The sequence below is a fragment of the Hemitrygon akajei genome, chromosome 17 (assembly GCF_048418815.1).
Source record: "Hemitrygon akajei chromosome 17, sHemAka1.3, whole genome shotgun sequence".
NCBI classification, from domain to species: Eukaryota; Metazoa; Chordata; class Chondrichthyes; order Myliobatiformes; family Dasyatidae; genus Hemitrygon; species Hemitrygon akajei.
The window spans coordinates 17,532,576-17,547,568 of record NC_133140.1 but is presented as its reverse complement, the minus strand read 5'-3'; the positions used below and the strand labels follow the sequence as shown (position 1 = coordinate 17,547,568).

The 14,993-nt window shown below is 39.8% G+C and overlaps 1 protein-coding gene across 1 annotated transcript in view; it reads left to right on the top strand.

Moving 5' to 3' along the window:
* Positions 1-14,993, top strand: part of trim71 (tripartite motif containing 71, E3 ubiquitin protein ligase) — a 46,454-nt gene that overhangs the window by 13,380 nt on the left and 18,081 nt on the right. The window contains exon 2 of the mRNA XM_073069715.1: positions 8,971-9,138. Coding sequence (XP_072925816.1) covers positions 8,971-9,138 — 168 coding nt within the window. The remainder of the gene's footprint in view (positions 1-8,970; positions 9,139-14,993) is intronic.

Sequence of the window (14,993 nt, the reverse complement as noted above, 5' to 3'; positions counted from 1 at the left end):
TTAGAAATATAGATTTTCAGTTAGATGTTGTAGCTGGCCATGTATTCCCAAGACCGGTAAAAGAAAAGTAAGCTGAGGTTCTAGAGCCTATTCAGTAATTTAACGAGAGTAAAGTTTATCTTCTGATGTCTTTCATTGTTGAAATTGCCAGTCAGTTTTAAGGATTGTCCTGAAATGAATCTTCAGTTTAATGGAGTGAATCTAAGTGTAATGGTCAGAACAGGCTCAAGAACTTGCCCACAGAAGGCAAAGAGTGGTTATAGATGGGTGACATTCTGCATGGAGGTCGGTCACCAATGGGGTGCCTCAGGGATCTGTTCTGGGACCCTTACTCATTGTGATTTTTATAAATGACCTGGATGAGGAAGTGGAGGGATGGGTTAGTAAGTTTGCTAATGCCACAAAGGTTGGGGTGTTGTGGATAAAGTGGAGGGCTGTCAGAGGTTACAGTGGGACATTGATAGGATGCAAAAGTGGGCTGAGAAGTGGCAGATGGAGTTCAACCCAGATAAGTGTGAAGTGGTTCATTTTGGTAGGTCAAATATGATGGCAGAATATAGTATTAATGGTAAAGACTCTTGGCAGTGTGGAGGATCAGAGGGATCTTGGGGTCCGAGTCCATAGGACGCTCAAAGCAGCTGCACAGGTTGACTCTGTGGTTAAGAAGGCGTATGGTGTATTGGCCTTCATCAATAGTGGAATTGAATTTAGGAGCCGTGAGGTAATGTTGCAGCTACAGTCAGCCCCTCCTTATCCATGGGGATCGGTTCCGGGGCCTTCTGCAGATTCCAAAAAATGTGGATGCTGAAGTCGGTGGACTTTAGGACCCGGCAGAGCACTGGAGCTTACAGTATTTAACCTGTCTCAGTGCGGTGGACTTTAAGACCTGGCGGAGCTTGGGACCCGCTGCCCACAGTGTTTCTGTTCCGGAAAATGATCATGATTGAAAGTAAAATGGAAATATAAAGCGATCGGAACAATTTTAAAGTGAGAATAATGGAGCATGTGAATGCCCTGCCCCGATGAAAGCTACAATTATTACTAAGCAATACAGTGGTTTAATTATTGAAATACATACGTGTTTTAAGTGTTTTTTATGCATAGAAAGGTAAAATATACAGTATACTAAGACAAATGTTTGACAAACTGACACTAAATAATACCAGATGTACCTGTTCCCACTTAAAGAACTTCTGCTTTTTTTTTTGATTCCCGATCCGCGGTAACCTCTGTACATCCTCCCATATACTTTAAATCATCTCGAGATTACTTATAGTATCTAATACAATGTAAATGCTATGTAAATAGTTGTTATACTGTATTGTTTAGGGAAAATGACAAGAAAAAAGTCTGTACATGCTCAAACAACAAGTGCTGGAGAGAGATTTTACGGGTTTTCCCAATCCGTGGTCGGTTGAATCCGTGCATGCGGAACCCGCGGGTAAAGAGGGCTGACCTCCTGTTCAGACCCCACTTGGAGTACTGTGCTCAGTTCTGGTCGCCTCACTACAGGAAGGATGTGGAAGCCATAGAAAGAGTGCAGAGATTTACAAAGATGTTGCCAGTATTGGGGAGCATGCCTTATGAGAATAGGTTGAGTGAACTTGGCCTTTTCTCCTTGGAGTGACGGAGGATGAGAGGTGACCTGATAGAGGTGTATAAGATAATGAGAGGCATTGATTATGTGGATAGTCAGAGACTTTTCCCCAGGGCTAAAATGGTTGCCACAAGAGGTTTAAGGTGCTGAGGAGTAGGTACAGAGGAGATGTCAGCGGTAAGTTTTTTACTCATTGGTGAGTGCTTGGAATGGTCTGCCAGCAACTGTGGTGGAGGTGGATATGATAGGGTCTTTTAAGAGACTTTTAGATAGGTACATGGAGCCTTGTAGTTTCTGAGGTAGGAAATGTTCAGCACAACTTTGTGGGCCGAGGGCCCTGTATTGTGCTGTAGCTTTTCTGTTTCTATGTAAGTGAATGGAGTTGTACACAGGAAGGTAGAAGCAGAAGATCAAAGTTTTAGGTTGAGAAGTGATGAGGCTGACTGCTTTCAAATCTGTGGAGGCCTGTTATGAAAATATTTTGAAACCAAGTATGGGAGATTGAAATACAACAGGGAAATGTAGGTAATTGAAACTGGTACAAAACAATGAAGAACTTGTTGGAATTTTACTAAGAATAGAAAATTGGTGACCATAGAAATAGTGGAACTATTGAGTTTATAAATAACAAAAGCAAGGTTAACATTTTCCTCAGGTTGGACTGGGGAAATGTGCCTCTAGATGATAGATGCCTTTAGTGTCCTCAGCTGCATTGACAATTCACTGTTATGCAGTAGCTATAGCAGTATGTCAGTGAAGTTGTAGTTGATAAGAGTGAAATATTTGATTTTGAAATTTCGTAATTTGTTCTTGTGCTCCAGTTAAGTTGGGCAATGGTTAACATTTTGATCTGTTCCAGTTACCACAATAATACTAGTTTAGGCATTTCAAAAATGGTTTGGTTTTAGAGCATGGTAACTTTGTGGTATTTGATTATTTGCGCTGTTCATGTTAAAGTAGCAGTAAGGGTACCGGTGTAATTATGGCAAAAGCTCACTTTTGTTTTGATCAAGTAAAATGCCAGTATGGTTTCCATTGCCAGGTACTGGAATAGTTTTCTGCTTGTTCTTCTAACCAGCGCCTCTTGTTTATTGAAAGGAGATAATTTAACAAAGTAATCAAACAAATTTTAGAAGAGATACTTAATGACATCTTGCCATGTGTGCTGTTTTAGGAAGAATTTTAGATCTTTTGCAAAGTCTGTTTGTACACAGTTGCTCAAGCTTTAAAGAAATAATTGGTTGACACAAGGTGAAGTTTAAGTGAATTACTAGCACTTAATACTGTTTTGGCATGTTGCTAGAACAGTTGAACCTGGCTTGTATCCAAACATTGACATGTCAACAATTGAGAGTAATGATTATACATTTTGTACCACCCTGTAGGCAAAGCTGAGGTTACATAGAAGAGCACAATTTCTGAACTAACAGCTTGCCCAAAGTCTGGATGTTAGTTTTCTTTGTTTTTTTTCCCCCCAAGTTTTTGTCCATGAACAAAGATCTTTTATTTAGTATTTTCCCCCATTTGTTATGTGACCTCCCATTCACATTTTATGCTATTGAACAGTTGAGATTATGGATTTAAAATGCTAGTGTACTCCTTTACTTTTCATGCTACTGGAATTACTAATGGAGTCAGGCAGTGTAGATTATGATCTTCTATCCTGGATTTCAAAGTTCAAAGTAAAATTTATTATCAGAGTACATACATGTCACCACATACTACCCTGAGATTCTTTTTCTGTGGGCAGTTTGTTTTAGCTGTTGGAATGTTTTCAGTAGAATGAGTGAAGCTCAGAAGTGCTGAACTTCAACAGTTGAGTTCTTGCAATATTTGGTACTTATGCTTTTCCTACACTTGTGTATTTGTTGAGCTTTAAAATAAGGGATTGCTTGAACTGGATCAGAACTCGTGCTGAAAAAGTTCAATGATTGCCAGCATTTTGGTACGAATAGTGGTGATACCAGAAAGCTAGTCAAGGGGTGTATTTCTTAGAATTACGTACATTAATTTTTCAGGGAACCTAAATTACGGTTTGTGGGTGGTACTCTTGCATTTTATTTTTCATCATCTTTCTTTATGGAAATGTTTTACTTGTGAATTAGTACCTGAAGAATTTGAGTAATTAAATTTCTTGGAAAGCACCTATTTGCGGTTACAGAAATAACCACATCTAATTTGTCATGAAACCAAATCGGTAAAGTGTGCTCCTTGTATCTTTGGGAATTGGCTTGTGTATTAGTCCTTATTGACAGTGGTGTTGTGGTTTAAAAAGGTTTAATACAGTAACATTTCACATCTGGGATGTTGCCAGCAGCAGCATAGCCTGGCAGACGTCCAAATGACTCATTGTGTACTGTGGTTAGTGTTATGAAAGCCAGAGTTTTAAATTCTAATAAACATGTTGTTCACTCCTGGATTTTTAAATACCTTGTCTTTATAAAATGTAAATGCCTGCCCAGCCTGTTATATGGACCAATTACATAGGTTCAGTATATACATTTTTCCACTAGCTATGGAATTGTACAAGATGATAAGTAAAGCACTAACTGGATGTTGAAGTTTAACCTTTTTATGTTAGAGTTTATCAGAAATTGGCATTTTCCCTTGTACTTCCTTATCCACTTAACTAGTTTTGCCTCCTACTATGGAGGTATTGCATTTAATCTTTCATAGCTGTGGGAAGTTTCTAAGTACATCACTATCAAAACATGAACAAGATTCCACAAAAGGTGTAATAATCTGTTTCAGTAATATCAATGTAACGATAAATAATGCTGACATATGGAGATGAACTCTTTTCTCTTCAAAAGTGGTTCTCCAGGATTTCTAGCATCCATTGGAGAACTTGGATGGGGGGCTTCTGTTTAATATCACAAGGATTAAACATTTTCAGTTTAAACTCAGAATAGGAATCGGGTTTATTTTCATGGTCTTATGGCAATGAATTTGCTTTGCAGCAGTGGTACACAACGAAGGCATAAACTTACTACATGTTCATGAGTCATAGAGAAATCTGACAGAAGGGAAGAAACTGTTTCTGAATCACTGAATGTAAGTTTTCAGGCTCCTGCACCACCTCCCTGTTGGTCATGAGAAGATGGCATGTCCTGGAAGGGGAGGATGCTTAATGATGGATGTCACCACCATTTTTCCCAATAATCTTTTTTGTATGTCCTTACTACATTCATTTTTTTTAGCCATCGCACATTCGTAATGCCTGACTTGCTGATTTTCCCTTCTTTTGCTGTTGCATGAAATAGAGCCCTATAAGCTAATGCCATGCAAAATGAGACTTTGTTCACCCTGGTTAATTGGTAGCTCTGCTCTGTGTCTTTATTGAGTACTTAAAGTGAGATGGTTTTGGCCTTTGGTTAAATAGCCAAAATGCCACTAAAGGGGATTTTTTTTCCAGTGCTTTAGTGTTGATATCTTAAGTCAATACGTCATTTTGTGAGTCAGTCAACAATGACTCACAGCTGACTTTACACCTAGGGCATAGATAATTGAGAACTTTGAAATTCTCTGGTGGAGAGCATTTTAGACAAAATTTAAACTATATTTTATGTTATGGATTTGGAAATTGGGCACAGGCTATGAGATGTCTATGGTCACAAATCTGATGGCAGCCTTTTTTCATGAAAAATTATTTGTGGTAAAATAAAGTGATGGATTAGTCTTTCATCATTGAGAAGGGAAGGGCTTTTCTTCTATCTATACAAGTTCCACAGAACCAAGTTGGATTCATGCCCTAGTTCTTCCTGAACTATCTTGTGTTAATACATTGGAGATTTCATAACTTAGAAAAAGTATCACTTTGTGTGTACGAAATATAATACCAAAGGAGTTTATTGTCAAACAGACAAAATTGTATGTAGAGTTAAATTGAAGTTGTCTTGTGCTTCCTAATTCAAACATTGAGTTACTGTAATGTAGGTGTGAACAGTTTAACTACTAACAGACATGTTGGTCCAGGATTGCTGTACCTTGACAGTCATCTTATGCAGAAAGTTGTCTTTATCTTAATGGCTGTTAATTCAAAGTCTTTGTCTGCTCTGCTTAACAAAGTTGCTACTGAAATCTTAAAAATAACTACATTTTATAGATATGAGATTATTATTGAAAGTTGTAAACCTAAAGGTCATACCCAAGGAAATGCATATTTGTATTTTCCAATAACTAATGCATTTCTCCTCTATATTTTACAATTTGCAAATGAATATCGGTTTCATTTGAGCACCATGGCTTAGTAATGGGTTATCTGTTATGTTTTGCGTAGACAAAAACTTCAGTCACATCTTGTGCACATAGGAGTCCAGAAGGGAGTATAACAAAAGTTCACCTAGATTGAATTCTGGAATAGGATGGGTTTTGTTATGAGGAGGTAATTAAGCATCCTTGGGGATCCAATACTCGCTTGAGTTTATAAAACAGAATTTCTTGCAGGTCTTGATGGTCGTTGCAAAAATATTCCGCGTGGGATGTTTGTAACCAGGATTGTGGTCTCTAAGCAAGGGCCACTGGGATAGTCCACCTTTTGGAACTCTAGTATTTGAAACTAAGATTGATAAATCTTCAGATATTAAGGAAATCAGGTGATGTGAATCAAGTTCAAGGGGACAAGTGTGTACATCTGATATTTCTGTTGTTAAAATGGTTTATAGGAACAAGAAGTCCAATTGGATTTGAGTGAACTCCATCTAAATTATTTGAGGTTCCTTAATTTCACAAGATGAAAGCAATCATATTCTGATTGAGTGACTTACATGAAGTTGCTTTTAAATTGGTCTTTGCCCAAATGGACGTCCAGACTGTGGATTTCCAGAATTAGTCATGTTTCATAATCAACCTTTGTTACCAGGTAGATCTGGCATCTATTAATTGCTCAATGGCATTAGTTGCTACCCAGTCTGCTGTGCAATTTCTACATTTTTCTTCATTTGCAGTTCATTTATCATTTAAATGGTTTTTTTGTGGAACTTATGTGTACAATCTGGTTGATCCTGCTTGATGATCATTGTTACCTTCTCAAAACAATTTAGTTGAATAGAGGTACTTTTTTCTTGAGACTAGATATTTAACAGAGTATTAAGACTTCATTCTGGTCTGCAACTTGAGGATAGGGATGTAGTTTGATTTTCCCCATATGCTGTCCAGAAACCTTGGATGATGCTAAGGGAAGATCGTGCCCTTTCTCTCCATGCTGTCACTGAGGTACAAGGGTATTTTCATTGGGCAGTTGTATTACCAGCACCAGGTTTGGAGAAATTATGATGGAATCCTAGAAATCTGAAGTAAAATGTTAGGAAATGCCCAGCAGCTCAAGCAGAATGTGTGGGAAGAGAAAGAGTTTTAAGTTAAAAGCTCATTGTTTTACTAATCTACCGCAAATGATCATGTGTTAGCCTCAGTACCTTGATCTCATCTGTTTTTAATTTCAAAGTAGATAGTTGTGGTTTGGAAGCTGAAAATGGGGGAAATTACAAATGCAGTATAGGGAAAAGTCAGAAATATTAAAGAATGAAAATCATAAGAAATTGGAAATCCAAATGTAGTATTACTGGTTTTTTTTTAAAAAAGGGAAACATAACCGAGTTCAGACTAGATAACAATATTTGTGTAATGGGAGGGGTAACAATTAGTGCCAATGTGGTTCTGTGGAAGGGAAATTCTTTTCAACATTTTTTTTTAAATTGAACTGCTAGGGCAGTTAAAAGGTAGAGTAGGATGTAGTTTACCAAAAGGCATTTCATAACAGTTAGGGTGTTTCATGCTGTATGATTCTAAAATGCCACAAGGTGTTGCCTTGTCATACTGAGGATCATGTGTTATTTTGTGTAAAAGAATTAGTTAACTAACATAAAGTGGGAATACATGGATTTGTGGTTAGCAAGCTATAAGGAATAGCACCATTGTGGACTCCAGCTGTTTGCAGTGTGTATTGATAAATGAAAAAACGAAAACTGTTCATTGATTATTTATGTTAGGAAGAATATTATTTGAATCATGTCACTAATGAATACTGGTAAATTGAGAAATTGATGTGCCTTGTGAAAGAAAGGAATTATAATGGTTTTCTTTTTGTAGGAATGGTGAAGTAGAAAAGTGGGTTTTGCTGTGTCTCAGATGAAGCTGTGACAATGTAGTTTCCTTTCCACAGGAAAAGTGCAGTACACCCTATCCTCGTTATATGTGGGGGATACTTTCCTCGCAGTTGATGCATAATGTGAATAATTATTTAAATGAAGAGAATAGGGATGCATTCCAGAGGGCTTCCTAAATGTTTTATCTGTAATTTATTCACATTTTTATACCAATACGACACAAAAGCAGTACCACAATGCAACATTTGTATTTCATCAATTTAAGGTAATATTCAATGTAATAAATCATAGAAAGTTAACATACTAGGGTGTACAGTACTCACCAACAGTGCTGTGGGAGATGAGTGGTTGTTGTGGTGTCGGGCAGCTTTACATGGATAAGATGGATGGTTGTGGGTCGTCAGGATCATCAAGCACAGCAAGGGGTGAAGGAAGACTCACAGAACTCTGAACTGCAGGCAGCAGGAGATGACACTGGTTTGAAGAAAGTGGTGAGGGTTGTTTGCTTGGCAGCATTTTGTTTTTCAGCATAAATTTGCTTGTAGGGAAGAAGGTTTGACGCAGGGAATGACTGAAATGCTGTCTCCATTCTAAACTTGGGTCCATGTCCATCGCCATTTGTGCCAATTGTTCTGACTTCCACCATTCTCTCACCGTCAGTAAACTCCCGGGATTTTCAAAATCGTCTGTTGCTTGCAGCATCTGAGGGAGTTTGCTGTAAAAAAAAAATGTGGTTCACACCTTGGTAGAGTGGTTGAATCAGCGATGGCAGTATTCAAGGCTGAGACATTTCTTCTGTTGAATATTGTGAATCCTTGGAATTCTTTTCTCAAAGCTCTGGGTGCTAGGTTACTGAGTATATTAAAGGCTGAGGTGGTTTCTTTTAATTTGAGGCAATCAAAGGTTGTAGGGATCAGAAAGGAATGTGGAGTTAAAGCCAGTGGTGAGATCAGCCATTGAATGCTGGAGTGATCTTGTGGGGAATAAATTACCTGCTACTTCAGCATTTTGAAATAACTTATGAATATTTAAAATTGCTGTGATTATTAGGAAGTGGAGCCATGGTTACCATTTGAAATTTATAATATTTTAACAAAAAATAATTATAACACGATGAACTGAAGTTCCTTTTACAGAACAATTTTGCAAAATTATTTGTTAAAGCATCATTTCATTCGTGCTTTTGTGAACAAATTGAAGATTTTCTCTATATTAAATGAATGTCTTAATTTGAAATTTATCAATGCTGATAGGTTTCTTCTGTTTCAGGTGATGCGTCTGTACTGTGATACCTGCGCTGTGCCGATTTGTCGAGAATGCACAATGAGCCGTCATGTAGGTCACAGCTTTGTCTACCTCCAGGATGCCGTACAGGACTCCAAAGAAATAACCTTACAGTTATTAGCAGATGCACAGCAAGGCCGGCAGGCCATTCAGGTTTGCAAATGTGTTGTTGTAATTTTCCTGAGTTTAATTTGCTCTAATCTTTTCTAATCACTTCTACTCTTACTCCTTTCTGATTTCCACCCTCCCTGCCCACCTCTCCCTGAACTTGTATGTCTTAGCAGTAGTAGAGACGTGGCCATTCAGAAACCTGCCATTCTGAATGCAATTGGCATTTAGAAATAGAGCTCGATAAGTTTCAGGTCATAAGTAGCTACATTTGTGCAAATGTGCTAAACATCCAGCAACATTTACAACTGTGGAAATAGTAGATTAAAAAGCAAATGACCACCCCACCATTTGCTTTCCTACCCACAACCATAAATTTGCCATTTGAGCTTGCAGAATCTCATATCCTCTATCAGTACTGGGCCTATGCAGCTGAGTGATTGAATCCTAGAACTTGTATGCTGAAACATTCAGTACACAATTCTGTATAAGGCTGCTGAGTCATAATGGGACCTTTAACACGAGAACCACCGTAATGGCTTCCTTTTAGATTTTGGCATTTTCCGTATAAATGTTTTATCAAGGATTCTTTCTGTAAATCTATTAAGGAGATACTTCAGGTAAGAGTACTTAAAATAAATTGTACGTCTTTCTCATTTTCCTGTCTATTGTGGTTTGGAAAGTGATGGTGAGGCCTGTGTCGGTCAGGGTGGACCATGGATGTTGCATCCTAGCCACCTTAGCTACACAAGCCAGGGCAGTATGATATAGAGAGCAAGCTGTTGCCCATGTAGCGAACTTTCCCTCTCTAAGCATCATTTGAACCCAAATGAAGGGCAGAGACCAGCAGTGTCGCAGGAGTTGCGGGTCAGCTTTGAACTCAATGTAGGACTTCCTTTGAGAGTTCAGCTCTGACTTTTCCCTCTGGGTTTACTCCTAAAGCCTTCACTATGAGAGGATATAGTCACAAGGCAGCAGAAGCTTAAGATCAGAATTTTCCTTTTCATAGATGAGCTGCCAACCATGGCTGACGAGCCCCATCTGTCCAAAGCGATTGGTTTTAAGACTCCAGAAACCAGTCTTGTAAAAACAAATCTAGAAAAGTTTTTATTCCCTTAATTTTCCATGTTAGAAAAGCCTTATCCAAAGTTGATGGTTTAAAAAAGAAATTAGAATAAATATTACTAGAAAGTAAAAAATCATTTAATTTTTAAAAAAAATCTACGAAATTGAAACCAAATTTTTAAAATATGTTTAACAATAGGGTTAAGAGCTTGTCTACCTATTCTGGAGAGCAAAAAGGGAAGAGGAGCTCCTAATAAAGAAGCTAACGAAAACCTCACTACTGAATTTTCGTCCAGTCGTAACCATGAAGGGCAATCTTGGTCATCTATATCATAAATCCAAAAAGTAATATAGTGAATATTCTATGCCGGGCATAGAAGCTGAGCCACATATGAAGGCCAGGAGCTGACTTGGTCATCAGAGGCTATTTGAGTCGTATAGCATCTAATAGGTAGTGGGAGCTTGTTGCCAGTACCATTCCTGGCTGCAGCAACCTTAAGGAGCCACAGGAAAGTGAATGCTGCTGTGAACCATGTTTGCTTAGCACTGCTATTTAAACATTGCTGCACCACAGCAGTGTTTGGAAAATAATTTGAGCACAAAATCACTACCTATTTTAAGGGAAGACAGGAATGCATTCAGTTGTGAGATTTATGGAGTCTTTTATGGTTTTTATCAAACATAGGCTTAACGTTCTTCTAATACTTCCCTCCCTGAAGATGACTGCCAAGGCTGGTACCTTGTTTGAGTGTTATTAAACCCTTTGATACTTAGGACATAAGATAGAAGATTCTGTGCTAAACTAGCTTTTAAAAAAAAAAACTCCCCAGAACCACCAGTATTTGTCTTCTGCGTTCAGGAATATAATTAGTTTATTATGGGAAATTTGAGGGTGAGTATAAATCATCAGCTTCTATTTGTTTGATTCTGCATGGCTGTTGAGTATACCTGTTGCAAACTCCTGACTTAACTGTTAGATTGTTTACTGACCTTTGGGATGTTCCAACTTGAGTTTTATTTTGTCCTCTTACAAAGACAAACGTTGCAGGACCTTAAGATTGCCTTGATTTAGCATTCAAGTCCACAGAGCACTTAGCAGTTGGCTGCCATTGACATAATTTGTAGAACCACCTTCAGTTTTGGTTATACATTCTGTATTCCTGATTAAGTTCCCACTGTGCCTGTATTTATCAGAATGGCAAAACGCCTTCTAAAGTTGCAGAAGGTTCTAGAAAGCCACGCTGCACTATGAGCAATCTACAGTTACCGTTCTACCAAATTGTTTGGATTTTTTTGTAATGTTATACCTCTGCTTTTCTTGCATTTCTTTAATTCTCTATTTTGGTGTTTAGTTTGTCTCATAACTGGTCATTTGTGGGTGTGGTGCTGAAGGAGACCTGTCGTCGGATTAAAATCAGTATTGTTGGATGGAAAGGCAGGACAGAGATGGATATTCCAAAGGTTTATCAAGATAAATACAGTTCCAGTAGCACGTGTTCTTGGTACCACCTAGGATGAAACAGCTTGGTTTTATTCACACCAATTGTCATGTCTCTATCTTGGTTGCAATGTACAATCCAAAATGTGTACTGGTGTCTTTGCTAGTATGTTCCAAAGCCTTAGCCTCTTTCACTTGGGCAGGCTAGGGCAAATAGACACATGCCAAACTGGCTGCCTTATTGTGATAGGACATTCAGCCCATTAATCCAACCAGCTCCCAGCAGAGCAATCCCATCAGCCCTACTCTTTATTATGCTGTACCCCTGAAACGTATTCCCTTCCATACCCATCAATTTCCCCTTTACTTATTTTGCCACTTCAAACAAAAGTTCACTGTAGTCAATTAACCTACTGTGTCCTATACCATCACCAACCTTATCAGCTCTGGGGATCTCCCATCCACTGCCACCAACCTCATAGTTCCCACACCCCGCACTTCCTATTTCTACCTCTTACCCAAGATCCACAAACCTGCCTGTCCAGGTAGACCTATTGTCTCAGCTTGCTCCTGCCCCACCAAACTCATTTCTGCATACCTGGACACTGTTTTATCCCCCCTTGTACAATCTCTTCCCACCTATGTTTGTGACACTTCTCACGCTTTGAATTTTTTCAGTGATTTTAAGCTCCCTGGCCCCCACCGCCTTATTTTCACCATGGACGTCTAGTCCCTATATACCTCCATCCCCCACCAGGACGGTCTCAAAGCTCTTCGCTTCTTTTTGGATTCCAGACCTAACCAATTCCCCTCTACCACCACTCTCCTCTGTCTAGCGGAATTAGTTCTTACTCTCAATAATTTCTCCTTTGGCTCCTCCCACTTCCTCCAAACCAAGGCTGTAGCCATAGGCACCCGCATGGGTCCCAGTTATGCCTGCCTTTTTGTTGGCTTTGTGGAACAGTTCATGTTCCAAGTCTATACGGGTATCCGTCACCCTCTTTTCCTTCGCTACATCGACGACTGCATTGGCGCTGCCTCCTGCACGCATGCTGAGCTCGTTGACTTCATTAACTTTGCCTCCAACTTTCACCCTGCCCTCAAATTTACCTGGTCCATTTCCAACACCTCCCTCCCCTTTCTTGATCTTTCTGTCTCCATCTCTGGAGATGGCTTATCTGCTGATATCTACAATAAGCCTACAGACTCTCACAGCTACCTGGACTATTCTTCTTCCCACCCTGTCTCTTGCAAAAATGCTATCCCCTTCTCACAATTCCTCCATCTCTGCCGCATCTGCTGTCAGGATGAGGCTTTTCATTCCAGGACGAAGGAGATGTCTTCCTTTTTTAAACAAAGGGGCTTCCCTTCGTCCACCATCAACTCTGCTCTCAAACGCATCTCTCCCATTTCCCGCACATCTGCCCTCACCCCATCTGCCCGCCACCCCACTCAGGATAGGGTTCCCCTTGACCTCACCTACCACCCCACCAGCCTCCAGATCCAATGAATAATTCTCTGTAACTTCCGCCACCTCCAACGGGATCCCACTACCAAGCACATCTTTCCCTTCCCACCGATCTCCTGGTACTTATCCTTGTAAACGGAACAAGTGCTACACCTGCCCTTACACTTCCTCCCTCACCACCATTCAGGGCCCCAGACAGTCCTTCCAGGTGAGACGACACTTCACCTGTGAGTTGGCTGGTGTGGTATACTGCGTCTGGTGCTGGCCTTTTATATATTGGTGAGACCCGACGCAGACTGGGAGACCGTTTCGCTGAACATCTATGCTCGGTCCTCCAGAGAAAGCAGGATCTCCCAGTGGCCACACATTTTAATTCTACATCCCATTCCCATTCTGATATGTCTATCCATGGCCTCCTCTACTGTCAAAATGAATCCAAACTCAGGTTGGAGGAACAACACCTTATATACTGGCTGGGTAGCCTCCAACCTGATGGCATGAACATTGACTTCTCTAACTTCCGTTAATGCCCCTCTCCTTCTTACCCCATCCCTGACATATTTAGTTTTTTTCTCTTTCTGCCCATCACTCTGCCTGTTCATCTCCCTCTGGTGCTCCCCCCTCCCCCTTTCTTTCTCCCGAGGCCTCCTGTCCCATGATCTTTTCCCTTCACCAGCTCTGTATCACTTTCGCCAATCACCTTTCCAGCTTTTAGCTTCATCCCACCCCCTCTGGTTTTCTCCTATCATTTTGCATTTCCCCCTCCTACTTTCAAATCTCTTACTATCTTTCCTTTCAGTTAGTCCTGACAAAGGGTCTTGGCCCAAAACGTCGACAGTGCTTCTCCCTATAGATGCTGCCTGGTCTGCTGCGTTCCACCAGCATTTTGTGTGTGTTGTTTTAACCTACGAAAATATCTTTGAAATGCGAATGTACACACTTTACAGACTGCATCCGCTACCCTGGCATGACAAAGCATTGAAATGAAGGTGCAAAAGAGGTTTTTTGTGTCTATGACCATACAAGTCATAGGAGTAGAATTAGGCCATTCAACCCATCAAGTCTGCTCCACTATTCAGTCATGGCTGATTCATTATCCCTCGGAACCACATTGTCCTGCCTTCTCCCCATAACCTTTGAAGTCCTTACTAATCAAGAACCAGTCAACCTTCACTTTAAATATACGACTGACTTGTTATGTCAAGTATATAGCAGCTTCTTTTAGAATAATACTGCCAGACCTCCATTAATACTGCTTGATCCTCCAGACTGCAGATTATTTTCTCAGGCAACACAAGTGAATTTGCAGATGCTGGAAATAAATATAAACACAAAATGCTGGCAGAGCTCAGCAGGCCAGACAGCATCTATGGGTGGAGGTAGTGACGACGTTTCGGGCCGAAACGTCGTCACTACCTCCACCCATAGATGCTGTCTGGCCTGCTGAGCTCTGCCAGCATTTTGTGTTTATATTAAATTATTTTCTCAAGTGACTTTCAGGAATCTGTGATGTGTTCCTTTTTCTTTGACGCATGATAGTGCTTCCAGTCCAAAAATGTAACGTATTTGCTGATAGTTCACGGATCTACTGTTAATTCTTATCATGCTGATGTTTGGTGGAGAAACCAGGACACCTCACAGATGCTAATTATGGTGAACTTCAGTGCTCTGAATACTTCGTGACTTCTTTTGGGTCAGAGTTAGGTTATCTGTTAAAGTAGAACAGCTCTGTTTTTAGATTGAGCAAACAGGTTAATTTGTAAGCATTCAGTGGCTCTTGCATAATCTAGCTCCTGCCATTTGTCAGATATTTTAACAATTAAGTCCCGCTTTTTAAAAAAAGCATTGAATATTTCCAATTTTCAAGGCTAGTTGATTATTTTGAATTTAAAAACTTGTCTTTTAAAGACTAACTAGTATGTTAAACTT